Here is a 22,039-nt window from a genome sequence, read left to right as displayed (position 1 = left end):
CATGATCTTGAATGTCAATGAAACTACCACCATTCTGCTCACAATTTTAATTTCAATAAATAATTTTAATAATCATTAAGTATTAGTCCTAAAGCAGGTATACATAAATGATCAAATTTATTTTTAATTTCATCAGATAAAAGTTAACAAAAAAGAATAATAATTTACCAAACGGTGCTATGTTTTGAAAAATACCTGGTCAATTTTTGATGACAATTTTTTAGATATTTTCAAAATTGCAATTTTTTCTTTTTTGATGTTGGGTTCTCAGAATCAACAAAATCAAAAGCATTAATGTGCACAAACAACTTTCAAAGATCCCATATATATATATATATATATATATATATATATATATATATATATATAAAATCATAAATAGATTATCCATTAGGAAATGTTGAAGGAAAACTAAAAAAAGAAAGATATTTGTGTGTTCAGTGACGTCTATTTAACCATTTACCTCTAAGTATTCAGAATCTAAAGATTTCTAATTCTAAATTAAAAAAATTAAAAAACTAATAAAATCAAAATAACTCAAAACATTAAATGTCTTCAATCCTATAAATTCAATTTAAACCCAACTATTAGATTCTTATAAAGCTTGACATGTTAAGAATGTATGCTGCTCACTTAGCAAAGTTCATTATCACTCTGCAAAGGATTTGTTTTTTACTTTGCTAAGTAAATGGCCATATATGTCCATTATATTATGCTATAACCAGTAAGGACTGGTCAAAGAGGGGTCACTTGTTTCCAGTTGGCTAGCCTCAATATGTGTTTCAATTTATCCTATTGAAGAATCCCTGTTCCTGCTTAAAATTTTTCTGGAAATGTGTGAATGTGTATAGTAGTGTGAGGAAAGTTAATTTAGCATTAATATATGGTCACACCCATAAAAAAGGAGCTGGGGAGGTCATAAAAAAATTGGAGACCAGGTTGATTATTTATCGATAACAAGCAAGACATTTATTTGGTAATACAGTTGAATAGAAATATTTAATATGGCTATTTATTCATTTATTCATATATTGATAATCCAGTTATGAATGGATCCGCCCTACACAGAATTAAAATGACTCATATTTTCAGAGCAGAAGACTAATTACATTTACACATTGCTAAAGTTTGTTTACTACCTTGTACATGCTGCAATTACATGACAGCTTGTCTTTCTAACGCCAATGTTGTTATAATATAGGTGTGCTTGGCACCCATGTTTTAAATTTTAAAACTTAAGGAAATGTGTAATGGTTTATGCAAGCATCTATGTATTAAAATATTCAGTTTATTTTAAACCAGTTTAGTAATCTAGGTATTACTGGTTCTTTAGTCACTGAGACCTCTCTGAGGACTGAACTGCAGCTAAGCTGTTGCAGTTTGGTTTGTGACCTGTCTCAGCTTGTGAGTGGACATTAAAGGATCAGTAACATACTAATCAGATCATCTCTCTGCTCTTCCCTCCTTAAAAAAACTCCAAGTGATAGATAAAATGCACTGTGCAACACACTATAGTCTAGCTGGCTTCTTGTGCTGCCCATCTCTTTCCCTGGTAAAGGGATGAAAGGAACTGGGTAGAGTCAGGGTGCTGTGCTACAGATTTGCAAATCTTAATTGGGATTCAGCCTTGGATAGAATGGGTGAGCCCAATATTCCACCCTTCTTCTAGACCAGAAATCAGAGGTGGTTATGAAGCACCTGGCAGATGATAATTAAAAGGAGCCGGTGTTTCAGAATGGGAACCAGGAGGCTCAGAAAAGCTGTTTAAAGTGTAGAATCAAAATGTAATGCACCTGGGCACATGAACCACAGCCAACTCCAAGAATCCTTTTATCAAGCTTTATTTTCGTCATAAAACAAGACAGGGGTTATTCACAGATGATCAGTCCAATAAGCATAGTAAAGAAGGGTAAGGCAAAGCCAGGTCAGGAACAATCCGAGGTCAGGGCAGGCAGCAGGCAAGAGTAGTCACAAACAATCCAAGGTCAGGGCAGGGGGAGTTCAGGCAGAATCAGGTATCAGACCAGTTTGCTATTGGTAACGACAACAGGTTAATAAGAACCAACACAGAGAACGCACCCGAGCACACTGTACACACAGAGGCTTATAGCAGGCAATGGTGTTCAGAACAGGTTATCCTTAAATGGCCAGAGTGCCCAATTACCTTGCGCCACCTGGCGCCATTTGATTGGGGGATAACTGAATCCCCTGTGGCTGAGTGGCAGCAGGGAATTCAAACTAACTATGTCCTGCCCCGTGGCAAGGCAGCCGAGTGCCTCGCCCCCGGGGGGTACAAGAGGCACGCGTGGTAGCGTGCGCACCTCTTTCCACAGCACCCCTGGGACGTGCCCTACTTTGCACATCTGCAGGAGTGCTGAGAACAAGAATTTCTCTGTTCACATCCATAGGGATGCTGGGGATGCCGCCTGGCCGAACAGTAGTTTGGCTAGAACGGATCCCTCCGCCTGCAGGGGGAGACACGCTGCAAGCAGGGCAGCAGCCCGGCTGTGATCCCCAGGGATGCCGTGGGCTCACTGGAAAGGTAAGTTCCTTACATAAAATGGATGGGGGAATCCTGTGTGCTGGGAGAACCATAGAGGTCTTTCCAAAATGTAGGTCAGCCTGATTTTTTGGCTCTGGGGAGAGTGTGCCAAAAAGAGCCCGAAAGTTAAACTTATTTTATGTTACTTTTCTGTGATGACACTGAAGCCCTTGAAAATAAAACCATAAATGTAATTATATAAATATATACAAGCAGTATGTTTGATGCTAATCCCTCAGATGCCATTCAAAATGAATGCTTAGTGTTACCGTTACACACACGGTAAGGCACAAATTACTGCAATAGTTTAGGTGAGTCCACATGCATCCAAATTTTTGTTTCTACTTGAAAATCTTTGCCACACCACATATCTAGGCAAGTGACTCCAACTTTTTCCTATACCAGATAGGCAACACAGCTTGGTCACGTTCCTGACGGGATATTGAATGAGCAATACCACAATAATGAGATCATCATCATCCTCACATCTCCTGCACGAAAACTACTGTGTTACATCAACACCCTGCAATGCTAAAGAGTTTAAAATAACTCACACTGACTATCCTCCCTCTAGTTAAATGGTGTGCAGATGACTAAATTGAGCTAGGCAAACCTAATTTATTTCAAGCCTAATATTATATATTTAATTAAAATGTAGATATTCTTTAGAATTTCAAATGTCCCATACTCTAATGCTAGCCACACACTTTTTGTTTTAATCAGGTTTTAATCATAAACATCTTTGGTTTCTGAATGATCATGCAATAAAAACTGTAGTGGGAATCAATTAATAATCCATTGATTAATTAGGTACAGGAATGAGGCTTGAGTTTGCCAAAACTTGAGTTGACCAAAGAAAATGTGTGAACTATCATGAACATTCTGAAGCCAATGGTAAATTTGGTTATTACTGTTCATGTTTTCCTAAAGCAAGGCTAAAGTTCCGCTTATAAAATGTGTGATCTGACAGGGCTTTATTGGAGAAACAAGCCGTTCTTCCTAAAATAATAATTTTTACTTGCCTGATCCCTCCTGCTTGACCCCATGCAGGAGATATGTCAACCTCGCTTGGCCAATCAAGAAGGCTGAAGTTCACAACTAGAAAGAGAAGGAGGAAGAAGATGATGGCATCCTGAGACAGAATAGAAACGGGTGAGTATAGAGGGTTTAGTTCTGGTTTAACTTTCAGGCATTTGGTTTTTTTAAACCTAGTGACAAAAATACAGTAGGAGAATGTATGTCAAGGCTCTTATTTATCTAGGCATGGTTTAGCTAGTGGTAGATAATTAACTAGACTTGTTCTTGTATTGTTAAAGAAATTGTAAAGCATGTCCAATCTACTTTTAATGTAATGTGTAATAATGTGTTTAGAGAGTATCAAGAGAAAGATAGAGGAAAAGTGTCTCTTTAAGGCAAAGGAATCCAAGGTTAGTTAAAATACTTTCTTTTGTTCAATAAAATATAATTATACAAAACATCAATTATGAAATGTCTATGACAATTTGGCCATAGATCACTAAAACACATACAGCGTCCAAAAGTGGGTCAATATATACACTAAATGTCTCTCCGGTCGTGTTTCACCCCAATTGGGCCCAATCAGGGGATTTTTGAGACCCTAGAAAGACCATACAAATATATATTTTTTATATTAGTAATCTAGTGAAAAGAAATTATCTCACAATCATTGGAACATAGGTATATGCATGTATGCATAGAAATAGCATTGGCTTACCTGCTATATTCACCTCAGGGGGAAGAAATGAGGGAGTGAATTCAACCGAAAATTCAAACAATGGAATGGTGCAGTTGAAAGTTCTATGGTTAAATGTAACATATGATTGCAAAAAAGTAGCAATTTTTTTAAAGGAAAAAGGAGAGAACAGAAAAAGAGTTTAAAAATAATAATTTAACCTTACTTGGACAGTTGTCCTATAAGATATAGGAGTAATTATTGATCAATTATTGATGAATGACAATGGTCTCACCAAGAATATTAAAAATAAGAAAATGGAAAAATGGTATCTTAAAGTTTTTGATTTTTCTGTAGGTACAGATACAGGGTAAAAGTTAATTAGGGGTGATAAGGGGTACAATTTGCTTTTAATGAATAAATAAAAATAATCAATGATTGATACACAAACTCATTGTGTTTATGAATGAAAAATAAATCTGTTCAATGATGAGGATGGAGGTCTAGGTTTATGCTTAATCTAATTGTCAAAATTTATTAATATACATTATGTTTAAAATTCCTAAACTAAATGGTGTAATATCTAAGTGTATATATTAACCCACTTTTGGACGCTGTATATGTGAGAGTTTTTTTTATAATTGATGTTTTTTATAATTATAGTGAACGAAATAAAATATTTTAATGATCGTTGAATTCCCTTGCATTAAAGAGCTGCTTTTCCTCTATCTTTCTCTCTCCTATTTTTGGACTACTTCTTAAAGTAGACCAAAAGTAAAATTTTGCTTTACATAAAGGGGTAGACAACCCTTTTAAATATAGTATAAAAAGTTTTTTTACTGCAACACCCCAAAAAGAAATGGGTAAAACCCCACCTATTTTGTGAGATCAAGACTGAATTGGAGTGCAGAGGCTCCCAGGATACATACATCATGCATTCCAGGAGGCTTCTGACTGCTCCTTCTGCACATGCCCGATCTCAAGCATGCGCAGAATGTGTATTTTTCTTCACTGAAAAGGGAAATAGATGCTGATTTCACTCATGCGCAGTAAGCTTGGCACTTTTTTTCCGTTTACAGCAAGCTACGTCACCCAATCTCATGCCTGTGTAGTGCAAAATTGGATGAGGTACCCAGAAAAAAGATTAAGAAGGAGGAAGATTGCAATGCCATCACATTTAACCGTTAATTATGCAGATCCCTTAATTGGGGCGGAAAAATCCTCAATTGATCGAGGACTTCTCCACCGCAATCCAGGGATCTGCAGAATTAATTAGTTCTGTTTAATGAATGATAAGTATTAGAACAATACCCCAGCATTTATAACTTTAACAAAAGCACAGAAACCCAATCCAGACACTATAGAATGTGACAACGCAGATGTTGCTTGTTCAAGAACAAGATGGGAGGTGTAAAAGCTGTGGAACCACCCTATTCTAGTTGCCTTTTCCTATCCTTGGTGTCAGAAAGTCTTCGTTACTGTTAGTCCTTCAATTTACGAAAATGAAATTGTCAAATCACCAGGGAAGACAGGTTAAAAAATAATTATATGGTAGGAAGTTGCTGGAAAAACCATTAAATTGTCCCGGGATTGCCCAGTGATTGGATAATAAGAGGTTGGTTTGGAGAAGATGGCCTTACAAAAAGTTGGAAGCAAATTTTGAGAGATATCTTCTTTTTTAATGGTAAGAACTAATTTTTTTTGACAATCAAGAGCTGTGGTTACTACAGGCAAAGCAAAAAAGATATATATGATGCAGTCTGTCACTAGCAATAACACAGTAGTAACATAGCCCCATTACAACTTTGTGGTATCAGCATGGTTATTCAGGGTCTGATATGCCTAAACTCCATGTAACATTGTTTCTCATGGAACACTAGGCAAGGGGTGTCAGACAGCTTTGCATGCTAGGACGGGAGGGGGGCAGCTCTAATCCTTAAGGGCTAGGAGTTTCTCTCTAAAAGACAACAGTAAATATATTAACCACCCTAGCGATAAACCTGACCTTGGTTCGGGTGAAAAAAAATTACAATTATCGATAAACCCGAACTTTTCTTACTGTATGAAAATACAGTGAGAAAAGTTCGGGTTTATCGATCACTTACCTGGTGCCGCTGCCATCATCCAGCATCGTGTTCCAGCGTCGTCCTCCAGCGTCGATCTCCAGCGTCGGGTGCCTTCTCCGAGAAGAAGAAGCCGGCCGGCGGAGAAGAAGAAGCCGCCGGCTTCTTCTTCTCCGTCCGTAGCATGTGCGTTTCCCTCGGCGATGACGTCGGCGCGTGTGCAGGAAATTCAAATTGAAACTCAAACCCAATCCAATACAAAATAATTCAAAATAAATACAAAGTATGTAATTGGTAAATTCAAACTCTCATTTTGTATTGGATTGGATACAAGAGTTTGTATTCAATCCAATACAAAATGAGAGTTTGAATTTTGTTCTCATTTTGTATTGGATTGAATACAAAGTCCTGCATCCAATCCAATACAAAATAATAGAAAATATATTTATGTGGTTTTGTCTATAGGTATGTGACGGACACTAGGGAGGTGTTTTAGAAAAATATATTACTATACAGTATACCGAATTATCGCATTTTCAGTATTTTTCATTTATTTATGTATTCTTGTTTAAGCTGATTTTGTGTCTTTTATTTAATTTTATTAAAAGTAATTTTTTTTTTTTACATGATTGTGTGTTTCAAACATTTTTTATATTCATGATATCTACTAGAACCCTGTTCGGACATATTTCTGTAAGTTACAGGTCTACAATTTAAAAAAAAAAATTTCATGAAAAACAGTGTAACGCTTTTGGAACAGAAATCTAGACATCAGTGTAACGCCCAGGTGGTTAGGGTACAGTTTACAAAGATTCAGAAACGTTGTTATTCAAAGACAGGAACAGTTTAGGACCACAGAACAGCTTACCTTACTCCTGTCTCCAAGGGGAGAGAAATTTTAACTATTCCTGTGTTATATCTGCCATAACCATTGGCATGTAGGACAGCAGAATAGTTTGCCCTTTGGTCATCCCCATAGGAGTGAGACACTTTATCTATCCCTGCCTTATCTCTGTCTGAACCTTAGGCCTGTATTTGATTATATGGCTTTATTATCCAATACCCTGCCTGCTCACATACAACTATCAGCACGTACTAATGGAGAAAATTCAAGAGCCATAGTCTAGGTGCTACTTTGCAACAAATTCTATCTCTACCACGTGACACTCATACAGACTAGGGACAGCTTGAGTCCCTTGGTCACCAATAGAATATGTACAGGCACTGTCTCTTCCTTTGGTTGATGTCAATATCTGTCATTGATGTCTCAATTCCTTTTCTTTGAGGCCATTGAAAAGATACAACCCACAGCAGTGCTTCACAATTTATGCATTCTGCATTAGAAACATTTGGTGGACCTAAACAGCATCATGTCAATTTTATGGCAGCAACCCTGCACCTCTACTCTGCTTTGAAAAGATTAAAGATCTTCCTTCCTACACCAGAACTCCTTCAAGGAATCTCCATATTTTTGTAGCAGAAAGAGACACCTTTCTATGTATTTACAAAATTAGATTCTCATAGAGGAATTCATTAGCATACATTTCCATAAATCCTGCATGACCTGGACAACATCCAACATGGCTGACTCCCAAGGTATGCAAAAGCACAAAGAAACACACTTCCTTAGTTACCAGGGCGATTTCACACAGTTGTTTTAGGAAACTAATACTGTTTTACTTAGTGATTGAACTTTTGATTATCTTTCTACTTATTATTCAAAGCCATACTGAGTAGTATTGTATTTTAGTAATGTAAAATATCAAAGGCAAACTACAGTTATAAAAAAAATGAAAAAATGAGCAAAGTAATAGTTGAAATAAAAACAGCTTGTACTGCAATATTACTTTCTTCTTGTGACATGCCTAAGCCTTTTTGTTTAAAAATGGCCAAATAACTTCTTTTGAACCCAAACTGTTTACCTGGCCCTTAATGTGTGTTTACCATCTACTGCCCTGCAGGGCACCCACACTATTACATAAGTGTAAGGGCTGCCCACCATCCTGATTGAGATCAAACACATATGACATGATTAGAACAGTAAGCAACAATAAATTATTAACTATATTAATGCATCTGTGTGGACACCCATGTCTAACAATCTTTCTTTTCTTGCTTTAGAATTGTATATCTTTTTTTTTCCTTTGCAAAATATGTCAAAGTCATCCTACATGCCTAGACAATTCAACAAAACTGCAATTATATAGTTTGACTTGTTCCGGATCTTTATTGGCATAATACAGTATAAGCCATTAACATTAGTCACCAATTTTTTACAATTGTAATTACTGGAAATTTAGGGAAACAATTTTTACTAAGCCAAGAATAAAGTTTCATCATATATAACTAATGAATAAGCCACAATGGTATTACAATACTAATAGAATATTAAAGTGGACCTAAAAGATTGCATATTTTTACTATTTGTTAAAAGGAAAATCTTATAGACTAAATATTGGGTAATGTGATTTCAATGCTCCCCTAATAATTATTTTATCACTCTTTCAACCCTTTTCATTCTATCTACAGTATGTTCAGGTGTCATCTCTTATGTTTTGACTAACACCCATCATTATTTTAGAAAGTTATTCAGCAGTAAATAAAAACTAAAAAAATAAGTTGTGGTTGCAATATTCATCTCTTCTACTGTGCTGAGCCCTTCAGTTACTTAATTCTATGAGTACATTTTTGAAGATTAGTGATACCCAACACTATTCAACCCAGAAGACACATTGGACTTGATTTATTAAAGCTTCCCGAGGAGAAGATAGACTATATTGGGTGAACCTAGGTGATCAAGCTCGTAGTTGATAAATGTTTTCAATCCTGGACCAAATCCATTCCAGGTTCTCCCATGATAGTCTACCTTATCCAGCCTTGGAGAGCTTGAATAAATCAGGCCCATTGTGAGTGCAAAGTGCCACTGACCTGTCCTAAAAGAGGGTAACACAGTTGTACCCTGCCTGCAGCAGCACAGTATTTGCTCACTGGTATGGCCAGCAATTCCATTAGTAATTGGTCTGGAAACAAGGCAAATCCCCAGTGTGCCATGACCCTGCCTTAACCTTCCCTTCAAAATAATTTGCCCCCAATTGGTGAGGGAGAGAGAAAATCTTGCATTAGCCCCAAACAAACTGGGACATTAAAAAAAACTGTTTCACACCTCAACAGGTATTGGCCTACTTTTACTTTTTCTTTACTATAATTATAGTTAACATCTTAATATGTTGTAAGTGATTTTTTACAGATATAAAAATCTTATGATGTGGCTTGAGGCTTATCATAATAAAGTTGCACAACTTTCTGTGTAAAGCTATGTGAGCTGTAAATCACTGGAAGCAATAAACCATTACCCATAAAAAAAGTTGTGCTCCTAATGCCTGCACCTGTTTACACACATAGTGTATAACATTCTTGTTAAAATGGAGACTGTTAATTAAATATTCACACACAGTAGACATTCATAATAATAATAATAATTATCATGCCTTTTAGACTTTATTATTTTTAATCCCTGGTTTTTATGTTAATGTACCTTTAGAGTCAGGCCCCAACTGCCATTGCTGGGGTTAAATGCATCTATGACTTGGAGGGGTGGATACAAACACAAATATGAGGGGGTGCTGAGACGTTTCTGGCTTTGCCCCCTTCCAGATGAAATAGAAAATGAGTGTGGGGGCATATGACAGCCTAATATCTTGATATGTAACTGAGCAAATATCAGATGTTTGCGATTCTTGAAACAGTTTTTTCTTTTAGTGAGAAGCTGTGATGGCAAATGTTTAAACAGTGATCAGAAGAAGGAACGAGTTGAACAAGTGACTGAGGATGAAATCTGACTCCACATCTATGATCCTGAAACCAAGGAACAGTCAAAGGAATGGTGCCACAGCGGGTCCCCACGGCCGAAGAAGTTGGCCAAAAAAGCCAAAAAAGTCATGGCATCTGTTTTCTGAGACAAAGATGGTATTCTGTTGGTGGACTACCTACCTCAGGGCTCTAGTATCACGGGACAGTATTATGCCAACCTCCTGGACCAGCTGAAGAAGGCAATTAATAGGAAAATTAAGACGCCATGGACAGTTGACAAAAGGGATCATTTTTTTGCAGGACAATGCACCTGCCCACACGTCCAACTTTGTGGCTGCCAAATTGAACACCCTGGGTTTCCAATTGGTCCACCATCCCCCCTACTCACCTGGCCTGGCCCCTTCGGACTAATATCTTTTCCCAAACTTGAAGAAACACCTGGAGAGGCAATGTTTTGAGGATATTTCTGACATCAAAGATGCTGCTGAGAGCTGGTTTGGGGCCCAACCAAAGGGCTTTTATTTGAATGGTTTAGAAAAGCTGCAACTACGCTGTACCAAGTGCATCAGTCTTAGGGGGAAATATGTTGAATAAATGTGTTATTTCATAACTCTGGCACTCTTCCTTCTGGGCAAAGCCAGGAACTTCTTAGCACCCTCTTGTACAACCCTTTTTTTTTTTTGCTCTTCCATCAGCTGGCACTCTCTCTAGCTGTTCATGGCTTCAGGCTCTCACTGTGCTCTTGCTTGCTCAATACAATGCAAGATCGCTGGTCCTGCGTTGCACATGATGACCCTTAATGCAACCACTATTAGCTCCATTTTTACAGATAAAGGCTTACCCAATTCTCATTGTCAGCATTCAGTGTGCCACAAATCACTGGACACTAATTTAGAAACCTGGACTACTATTCCTGGGCAAGACCTTGGGCCCTATTATCTTGGAAACCTTATTTTTGTGTAATCAGCCAGTGTGATGGGCAGATGAACAGGCAAATAGTAAAGTGAAATATTGGAAGGGCCACTCTTTAGACAAGGGAAGAGGATATGTTTATATCATTTCCGGTCAGACTAGGACTCTTAGTGGAAAAATAGTTTGACAAGCGGGTACAAAAAAGTAGCTTTTATGTTAAGATACTCGTTCATCGGCATCATTGTGCACGTTTTTTGTTAACGACTATCGGACGAACGGTCATTAGTCGTTCACTACCAGTGATAATTATTGAACGTGTGTACGCAGCCTTAGTAACATAACAACCAGTAAAAGAATCCGTGGTCCTCAGTGGAGGGGGGGACACACAATGTGATTCATCTGAAAATGTTGGACAAAAGATCCCTGCAATATGACAAATGTTGGCTTTCCTGACAACTGGAGAGTTCAGTATTCAACATCTTATTGTTCAGAGTGATTCTAGTGTATTGTTTTATACAGCTGGATGCCTAAGGTATAAATCTTGATCTCTGTAGTGGGTTCTTTTCAAAAACATATTGGGTAATTTTGTTAATTGTATTTAATAGTAGGGTTTGACTAACAGCCAGTATTGGCTAAATGACTGAATTGGGGTAAGAAGTACTGCCTGGATCACTGGGAGCAGTAATAAGCCCCGCTACAATTCATCCAAACCTAAAAATAATTTAGTTAGATACCTATTTTATTATGCAGCACCATGCATTGAAGTACTGCATACATTTTTGTCTTATTTGATCATTTATCAGATGAATATTTCACATTGCTAAGAATGGTTTCAAAATTAAAGATTCCTTCATAGTACATCTAATTGTATAGCAGATAGCATACAATACAATCATATTTTAATTACATATGTAATTGTTAAAGAGGTGAGCAAACTGGGTAATTAAAGGAGGCATCCACTTTGAAATTTCTTGTGTGTGAGGAGGAAACAGCCCAGTCATTTTGCATACCAAGGTATCATTCCTATGTTAAAGGTGGATTTTGAAAAAATCAGATTAAAGGAATTAGAATAACAGACTGATGTCTGATGTAAGATTTTTGTTGTAAAAAAGTCTAGGTGAGTTATTTGGATTAAAAAATGATTGCTGGTATTTGATGACAAATGGCATGCATATAAACCCCTATTAAACTGCCTCTTTAACCCACGGACTCATATGGAGACAGAATTCATATGGCCTCAATACATTCTTGACAGTTGACAACACTTGTTCTTGCAAATGAAAAGATGCTTAATGTAACAATTGTCCTAGTTATAAGGGCGAATGTTACTTTCCCTGCACCTGTTATTTCCCAAATATATTTGTAAAACATAACTGTCCTCCAATTGACAAATATATGGTTACACCCTCCATTGTAAGCTTTTTAGTGCCTAATCTGTGTATAGATAAAAAGCTAAAAGGTTTAAAATAAATAAGATATTTTTTTTAAAAACCAGTACTTCCAGGTTTCTACAACGTCTAAACCAACCCCAGTGGAATGCCAAAAGAAGCCCAGCTCCTCCCTCCTTACTTTTACACAATCCTAATCCCTCACAAATAGGACCTATCTCCAGCATTTTACTTTACATAAAACGGTAGACAACCCCTTTATATTCTGTCTTTATTGCCTTTGCAGAATGGGAGCGAAGAACCGGGGATATACACATCCCACTTCACTGGAGGCTTCTGTCTGCTCCTTATTTTGGGCCCCGATACCAGGCATGAACAGAAGGAGCTTTTCCATCAATGAGGGAAAAAAATGCAGTAAGCTTGGCACTCTTTTTACAGCACAGTATGGCATGGGTTCTCACGCCTGCAAGATCAGGTGACGTAGGAAGAAGCTGGAAGAAGAAGAAAGAAAATGGCAGCGCCCAGCCAGACCCAATCTGTCGGGACAAAGCTGGGTAACAGGATGGTGTGGCACCCAATCCAGGAAAGCTCTGGAGGCATCAAGAGATGTGCAGAAGTAAAGGTGAGTTTTTTTTGTAACGTAAGTCTAAATATGTGTCCTCAGTCAAGGTCAGGTTCAGTTACACCTATATTAGCCCTGACAAAGCAAATGTAACTGGCTAGGTATCATAAACTAAACCTAAAAAAACTGCAATCCCAGCCTTTCAAAAAAAAGCTGACTCAGATGTGACTAGAATTCCCCAAAAAATTATAAAAACAAACAAGGGTGCAGATCTACGTCATGGTGATGGCTAAGGCTTCACTCACATTCGTGTATACAAATAGATTAATACAGGGTGTATAGTACTGTCTAAAAATGATATGCAACTGACAAATATTATGACGTGATTATTCTAGCATGATCGCCAGTCTGGATTCATTGAGTATTATACCTTGCCATGTTTCTTCTGACAGTCTACATAGAGCTAAGCTGGAATGAGGCTACACCCAGCTGAGACATGCATTGAATATTTGATAGCCAGAGTCGGCTCGTTGTAAATGTCATAGCAATGTGACTTCTGTTTATGTGTAAACTGCCTGAAAACATAGTGTGGTATATAAACAGGGTATTGTCTCAAATTTAAAGTCTGGACTAAAAATATAATTATTTATTTCGTTGCCAGTGAGAACCAGGAAACTCTCACTGTGCTAAAAGTATATCACTTCTGAATTCTGCTGTTTTATGCCCCCACCTTGTTTTTTGACAACACAATGGGCCTTATTTATTAAAGCTCTCTAAATCTACGTACACACATTCAATGGTTCTCACCCGATAATCGGCTCAGGGTATATCGGGCGAGAATCTGGCGTGTGTACAGTGCCAGTCGTCCATTGTCCTGGCGAATCCACGGACCCAGGATGAATAACGATCATAATGCAAGGGAAGGGGGGTTGTTGGGGTAATAGGGAAAAAACTAATTTTGCTTTTTTATTTTTATTTTAAATTATTCCTATTTAGGGATCTAATGTTTTCAGGGTGTTGGATTTACCCAGTGAAAGACATCCCAAATATTAGAAAATATGTTAGGAAGATCCCTTTCTGTTTGTAGATCCACGCCTTTAATTATTAAGAAAAAAAATATTTTTATTGTTTTATTACTTTATTTTAAAGCTAGATGTTACGTATAAATCATTTCTGTTTGTTTAGTAAAAAGGTGACCAAACTTTTTCCCCCTTCTAAAAGTTTTGTTCTGAAAGGACCTTTTCGGTATGTTAAATTTTTCCAACACGCTCCACTCTCTAGTCATTTCTACTGGCCACTGAGACCGATATATCAACATGAATGTATGGAAGAGGGGAGATCTTATATGCTGTTTAAATCACAAAGATAAAAACTGTTGTTGCAACAACCACTGGATAAATGCTATTGTGCTTTCATTCTATAACCTGCTGGCACTTTCCAAATATTAATTGGCAGGGTATGTACACAAAGACTTTTATGACCAACAAAGTAGCTATTAAATGTATCAATAAACATAAATTATATCATTAGATATTATTCATGTTATCAGCATACATGCTGCCAAATCTCACCTATGCTGTTGGGTTATCTGTCATCAAAGGAATACTTTCTTTGTGAACTGATAGGATAGCAGTGAAGGATAATGTATCACTCATGAGATAATATTTGCTTACTTCACGTAAAGTGTATCACTAGGCAAAACCTATTTATATCTTCAGGAAAGGGTAAGAACCTTTGTAGGATATCAAATAGTGCATATACCCTGGAACCTTAATGAAAGGGGCTCCTGATGCTCTTGTTGTGAAGTTTAAAGTTGGTGGTGTAGTGCCCATGCTTCATTACAATGCAAAGAGGTGTAACTCAATTAATTAGCTACTGCAAGGGTAGGGTTGGCCTGAAGATGAAGAGGACCAATGACCTCTCTATAAGCATCAGCTATATGAGATGTCTTCTCTTCATTTAGGAATTTCCACACGTGAATGTTTTTACTGGTTGACACAGTTTTACTTTGCCAGAGGTCATCAGATAAAATGTAATACCTTGGGGAATCTTGACTAGTTGATTTGTTAGATGTGTTATTTTGAAATGGTCAGGACAGACGTTTAAGCCTTAAAGTTACATTACAGGTGCCCACATTCCAGTTATGGATGGCACTGATTGGTTCTAATTGATTATTGAATTGACGGAAAAAATTGTTAGAATAAATATGCTTTGTAAATTAATATAACTGTGGTTTTGCTTTTCAAATACAATGGCATACTGTTCATTGAGTGATCAAAGGGCAAGGTAGGGATTTCAAAAGTCATGATTATGTCCAATCCTCCAGGATCAGGATCCACACACATTATTAGTACTTCCAACTACAGTAAACTTAGTAAGAAATTAATAACAATGAGTCAGAAAATGTCAGTTTCTTTAATAAATTATCTCCAGGTACCCTTTACTGCCTGTAAGTCATTTAGGGCTTGAGTTGGACAGATCTGATACAGAAGGCTGAGGTGTGGGTTAAGGGAATATTGACCCTACTCCAGAAATGTGTATACAGTGAATGATTCTACATCTGTGAGATGACCCTACTGTTATGTAATCCAATCATAAACACATTGTAGAATTGATTTGTATGTGTTGTTTTGTGTGAAGAGCAAACAATGACAAGGTTTTCATGGGAGGGGTTAGAATAGTTTTAATTATGACTTATGTTCCGATTACTATTGCAGTCAGAATTCATCAGCTGGCTGTGTAGAATGTTGCAAAGGTCAATTAAAGACTAATTACCATAAATGGACAGTACAGTATGTGAAGCATTTTATAATAAACTGGTGATATATAGGCCAAAGGCAACATTGCAGCAAGCACATGACAGCCAGTGACTTGTCTCTGTGCATTGCAGAGCTATTGTCACCCGAATAAAGTATAAATACATTCCACCTACCTATTGTATGCTAGGATCCCCTAGGGTCCTCTCCTCTTTCCGTGTCATTTGTTACATAGGCAGGTTTGTCATCTTCAGCCTCTGTTTATTGTACAGGTCAGAGTAATGTTGGTGCCTGAACAGTTGCAGACATAGAGTGGATCCCTATGTAGAACTGACTTGGGACTCCCTACTAAACTGATTGGGGCCCCTCTGAGAATTCCTGATCTGCTTACTCTGCTTCCATTTGTGACTCTATCCTAAACTAAAAGATCTACCTTTATGTCTGCTTCACTACCAAACTTAGAACACTAAGAACAAGTATTGCTAGGATGTACACCATGGGCCCTTTGATACCAGTGAATGGTTTGTACCCAGTGGCAGACATAGCCAACAATGAGCCGCTCTGCAGAAGTTACTTGAGGCCCTGGAACTGAATTTGGGCATCTGTGGGGGTTCCTGTTAGCTGAGGAGGGTTCCTTGTGAGGGTCTCTATGTACCTATCTCCCACCTCACCGCTCCTGAGCTTTACAAATAAAAGTTAATAATAGTTTAAGGAAAATGATTATAGAACTCTTGTATCTCAAGTTTTATTATAATTAAGTTTTCAAAATAAGTTTTCAATATTAATAAAATCTTCAGCTTTGAATAAATTAATACTTGTGATTCAGCCAAGAAGGTCTTTGTTTAGGAACATCTTTTTTTTAATGGTGTGACTACACTGTCACTGTTTGTAATTGGGCTCCTGTTTATCACAGGGGCAACAAGTGGGCATTATCCAGGTATATTTCACTGTAGTCACTATCAGGACACCTTCCTGAGAAATACCATGCAGCCATTGCAGGGGTGATCAGAAGACTGGCAACAGGTTGCAGGAGATCAGCAGTACCAAGCTTCAACATTTTTGATATATGGTGCTTTGACAGGCTCCTTTTCATTCAGTTAGGACATTTATCTTCATTAAATACCCAAACACGTACATTTACTTAATAAAAATTACCTTTTGTTTGTGTTTTCCTGCCAACAGTGGAGGCTCAGCATTTACTGCTATTCACTCCCAAACACGTACATTTATGGTTGTGTGAACAAATTATGAAATACCATGAAACATGACCTTCAATTGGTAAAAAAAAGTTTTGAACTAGCCAAAGAAAGTATTATTTTGTAGGAACAGAAGTTGATGCTTAGAACAGACTTTCAAAGTATGGTGGTGTGTAAGTAAATTTAAAATATGCCTGGGCCAAAAATAGATGTATCATCAGGCAGGAGGGTTAAACAAACAAATCAAGATATTAGAAGACTTGGTGAACCAGTTGGTCTTTTTGCCATTATTTTTCTATGTTTCTTCATTTGATAAGACTTGCTTAATTTTCTTTGTGTTCATAGGTCTAAAGCATTAAATTAATCAATGAATGAATGAGTACGTGCATGACCCGTGCAGTGCTAAGGAGCCCGGGGATGAGCCCAACACCCATCCAGCGTCATTTTTACCTGCCAACATTTACACCACTGCTCATCCTTACTGTTATTCTGGCATTCATTCAAAATGTACCATGGATCCTCATTACTTGTTGGGCATGGAGAACGGTGAGTAGCCTTAACAAATATGGGTTATTCCAACCCAACTTTTCACTGCTAGTATTTGCTTTCTTTGTGACGTTCAATCACATAACATCTCAGGATCATTGATAATAAATAATTAAATCTCAAATCCAAGCCACCAGCCTAACATGTCTTATTATTACTGACCAAAAAATCAGTCCTCCTCTGACATCTTCCTCTATTTGACCAAAAAGGGACCAAAAATGAGAAGGCCATTGATAGAGATTTCGTACACTTCTAAAAGCAAACAGTAAAATATGACTGGGAGTCTCAAACTTTTGCTCCTCTGGTTTTTGATGGCCCTTTTGCTTTTCCTCGGTGGTGAATCTGGAATTTATACCTTTTTTATATCCTTCTCTTTCTACTGCTTTCCTTCTTCCCTGTTGGTGTTTTGTCTTCCCCTTTCTACTATATTAAACAATTTTTACCAATGACATCATAAATTGTCCTACATTTTCACTTGTCTTCTGTTAGTGAGGCTCACGTCTCCCTTTCACTTGATATATAAGTAATAGGTTGTTCTCCATTACGCTTTATGACACTGTTAACATTCCCATGTAGGAAAGAAGAGCTTGCTTTGCCAAATCACCCTCTATTTAAGGACAAAAATTCCAGACCAGATTCTCCAATGGTTTTAGAAAAGATTCTCAATGCCAGCCCCGAAACTTTAACAATTAAAAAGAAGTAGAAAAAACAGTAAATGGGGGGCTTTTTTAGGCATATGGTTGGGCATTTTTTAATTAAAGTTAGAGAGTTAGGTACAAGAAAATAAATAATTACAACCTAATAACCAACGGTAATACTACACAGAGTTGGTCTCATATGCATCAGCTAGGTTTAACAGAATACCCACGGTTGTATGCATTCCTAAAGAATTTTGCTATATGGCTTACTCAGGGGAGATAAAGAGTTATATTATTTAGTCTCTATCCCTTATCTTATAACATTGTTCGATGTGTTATTTATTACATTAGTTTTGTTCTTTGTTTATGATTAAAAAAATTTGTTTAATAAAAATATTAAAAGATAAAATATGGTAGTCCTGGAACATCTGAAAGAAAACCGCTAAGCCACAATTCCTTTTTGAAAAAAGCTCCATACAGTTAGTTATATGAGCTACCTAAAGTCATCAGGGCTATAAAATAGTTTATAACTCATCAAAATAACTTCATTCACCATAAAACTGCAGAGACAAGCTATAAACAAGATTTACAGCAATAGGTGAAAGTTAATACATGCTAATATGTTTTTTTTTTATGTTTTGTTTTTTTACAGTTTATGTGCTTTTTTATGGGCACACGAAGTACAGATACTTTTGATTTCAGATTTGTTTTATGACTGCCAAAACAGACTTGTGCATGTTGCTTAATACATTTTTCTTGGCCTTGATTTGTGGAAGGATTGCTTTTAATTGATTGTGTAAAATATGTTCTAGCCAGGTTACTGGTCAACTCCCAAAAATGTCTTAGTAACCTTGATGCCGCCCAGTATTACTCACATACAACATAGACAGTGCTTATGACATTGTTAACAGATATAAATGCAGGGAACTCTACAGAATAATCTCAGTGCAACATCTTGTGGGTAAAGCCGGTATTGAAGAATATTTGGGAATTCTCTGCAAGAAACATAAAGTCAGAGCACACTCAGTGACCAACATTTGTATTGCAGTATGTCTAAACCAAGACAAAAAACTATTTTTTCCAAGTTCTAAGTAGCGTTCTAGGGCCACTACGCTACTAGTGTAATAGTTCTATGGCTGACTTCAGAAATATCTGGGGCCCATACTAGGTAAATTTCCTGGGTCCTCCTCCACCATGTTTTAAAGTTCTCGTACAGAAGTAATCTTTTGTCCTTACCCCCAATGGTGGACATATTTGTTCAGGTAAAAGTGAAATGTTATCTTAATATCACATTAAGATGCAATACAACTGCAATGTTTGCTGGGCCAGCCATAAATCCTTGGGCTTATGTAGTATCAAATTAGTGGCCAATGATGAACAAGCAAGGACATGATTTTCCTTTAAGAAGAAAACCTTTTCTTCTCACATGGACCAATGGGCACTATATTTTTGGTGACAGACATACTATTGCATGCCTGAAATCACCTGGTAAGGGTCACACCCAAGGTCTTTAAGCACCAAGGAGGGTTTTTCTGATTAATATTGCTGGTGAAGTTGCCTCCATATTCCTCTTACTACCTTTTTATAATAATTTTTTCTAAATAAATGGTGCTATCCACCATTTATGTATTCATTTCCTGGCATAACTATTTTTCAACTCACCACTTTTTCTCGCTCCGCCTTTCACCAAAATAATTTCCACATTATGCATTGATTTATTTCCACAAAATAAATCAATGCATACAAATCAAGAAATTCAGTTTTATTTTTAGTTTTACCCACTCTTAAAACTACTAAGAATACAGAATTGAGGGTTTTTGCTGTGCAGACCAATGCACCGCTAATATCATTGGCTGAATGACATCATATAAGAATTTACTAAAGAAAAGCATTTTCATTTGATTGGCATTGCTTTTAAAACTTTTTTTTTGGCTGCTACTGCTGATTTTATGTACAAGGTATTTATAAAAGCATTGACATTTAGAGCAAGGTATGAAAATCCCACATACAATGTTATTGTTGGGAGTCCAGAAACGACCCCTAATAATTCTGTATAGTATTGACTTCAACATTATGAAAAAATAGACTGCATTATGTCTGTTGCAGCAGTGCTTATGTGATAGCGATACCAGTGTCCTCATTCTGTTATTATTGCATTGGTGGTTTTCCATATTCCTAGAATAATAATGGAAGGGACATTGTCAATAATGTAAAGAATACAACCTAAAACAGGTGTTGTGTTTTACTATGCAGGGCAAAACAACAGAATTACCTTCATGCCCCCTTTGTCAGCATCACAAAACTATCCAGCATTTCCAGGTATGGTGTGACCAACATAGGTTGGGAAGAGTTCTCAACCATATTGGAAGGCCTCCGAGATTACAATGGCCTTTCGTTTTTGCTGCCTGCAGGTCAACAATGATTAAGGGAAAGATAAGTATGTGCAGCCTGGAAAAGGTCAACTGATGTCCAAGAAGGATGTGACTCAACTAATGCAGGTTAAAAAAACCCCGACCACTTTTTACTCCCCTTGCATGTACACAGCTCCTTCTACAATTGCAGCCAATATTGAAATCTCAACTGTTGACAACTGGAAGAGCCAAAGCTTCCTTCTAAGTGTTTTAAAGTGGTATCATATTATAGACAGTTTAAGGAGAAGCATAGGTTCACTTTTAAAAGACCATGTCACCTTACTCATGCAGGTCAAAGTGACACTTTTCTTGCAAACAAGCCCCCTAACCCCTTTATACTCCCCTTGCTTGTACACAACTAGAAAATTGGAGGGGCCAATGCTTACTATCTGTGCAATTCAAGGGGTTTCATATTATAGACTAGGCTAGGTAGAGGTTTTAAACAGATATAGATAGAAATACAGATATAAATACAATAAACCTTTTTACCAGTGCTTAAAGGTGGTTAAAATACACAATAAATGTGCTAGTATTAAATACTACTAATCAATGGATCCCAATAATAATAACTGTGCAGCAGATTAGGTAAAATGTCTATGGAGCCATTACAAATTAAAATATACTAAAATACTTTTAGCCAATACAAATTTCCACAACTGGGTCATGGGTAAGATTTTCTTTTTATGTCTATAAACAGTTTAATTTTTTAAGAGCCTATAAATTAGTTATAGTTTGTGTACTTTTGTGTTGTTAAAAACATTTCATAAACTAAATTTCTCCTTTGACTAACAAACTACTCCACCCAGGAAACACATCAATAATTTGCGATCCTATATCATACTCTGTACTGATTTAGAGAAAGGAGAACCACATCAAAGAAACACATACACGTATTTCAACAAACAGGTTTTACGAAACAACAGAGTCATGTCAGAGAAAGCAGAGCAGCAGATGACTCACATGCTGACGAGTAAGGTACGCATGTCGGGAACGTAAATGGCAAGAAACTATGCAAAGGAAAATGCCAGTCATTTTTTACATTAGCTTTGCATGTGGAGCTATTTTTAGAAACAAGGGATGGCAATTATAAAGGGTTTTCCTTACAGAACTTTACTTCCACATTAGCTGTTTTGAACTTTTTGAGGTTATGTCATGTCTGTATGTCAATGGTAATGTACACAGCTGCATGCGTACCAAAAGGGGTATTTCCTGCGGCAAGCTTATCACTATTGCTTTACCTAAAACTCCAAAAAGTATCCTATATTAGTCTGACTTGAGCAGTCTGACTTGAGCACAGTTAATTCTAACTGAATATTAAGTATTGCTGCACTTTGCTCCTTGCACTTATTGAATAGTGCCACATATAGGGCTCTATATTACTCCCAATAAAACACATGGACCTGGAAGATTCCCACAAGGGAAAGTTTAAGGGAATCTCAGCCCATAAATAATAAATGGAAAAATGGCAGCTGGAAACAAAAGCCACCAACTGTCCATTGTTTGGAGGGAATGCTGTTTGGTT

General features: G+C 37.0%; 1 protein-coding gene across 2 annotated transcripts in view; it reads left to right on the top strand.

Annotated features, from left to right (window-relative positions):
* LOC140343780 (uncharacterized) overlaps positions 1-22,039 on the top strand; it is a 60,061-nt gene that overhangs the window by 23,965 nt on the left and 14,057 nt on the right. Inside the window, exons 2-4 of one of the 2 annotated variants that reach the window (XR_011923413.1) lie at positions 12,695-13,030; positions 17,268-17,468; positions 20,360-21,988. Coding sequence is in view for 1 of the 2 variants with exons in the window: in XM_072430654.1 (XP_072286755.1) it covers positions 17,294-17,468 (175 nt within the window). In the remaining variant the exon portion in view is untranslated. Of the gene's footprint in view, positions 1-12,694; positions 13,031-17,267; positions 17,469-20,359; positions 21,989-22,039 lie in introns of those variants that run through there. The other variant, XM_072430654.1, reaches the window with a different exon arrangement.

The sequence above is a fragment of the Pyxicephalus adspersus genome, chromosome Z, assembly GCF_032062135.1.
Source record: "Pyxicephalus adspersus chromosome Z, UCB_Pads_2.0, whole genome shotgun sequence".
Lineage (NCBI taxonomy): Eukaryota > Metazoa > Chordata > Amphibia > Anura > Pyxicephalidae > Pyxicephalus > Pyxicephalus adspersus.
Note: the sequence above shows the minus strand (reverse complement) of the source record. Positions and strands in the feature narration are given on the sequence as shown.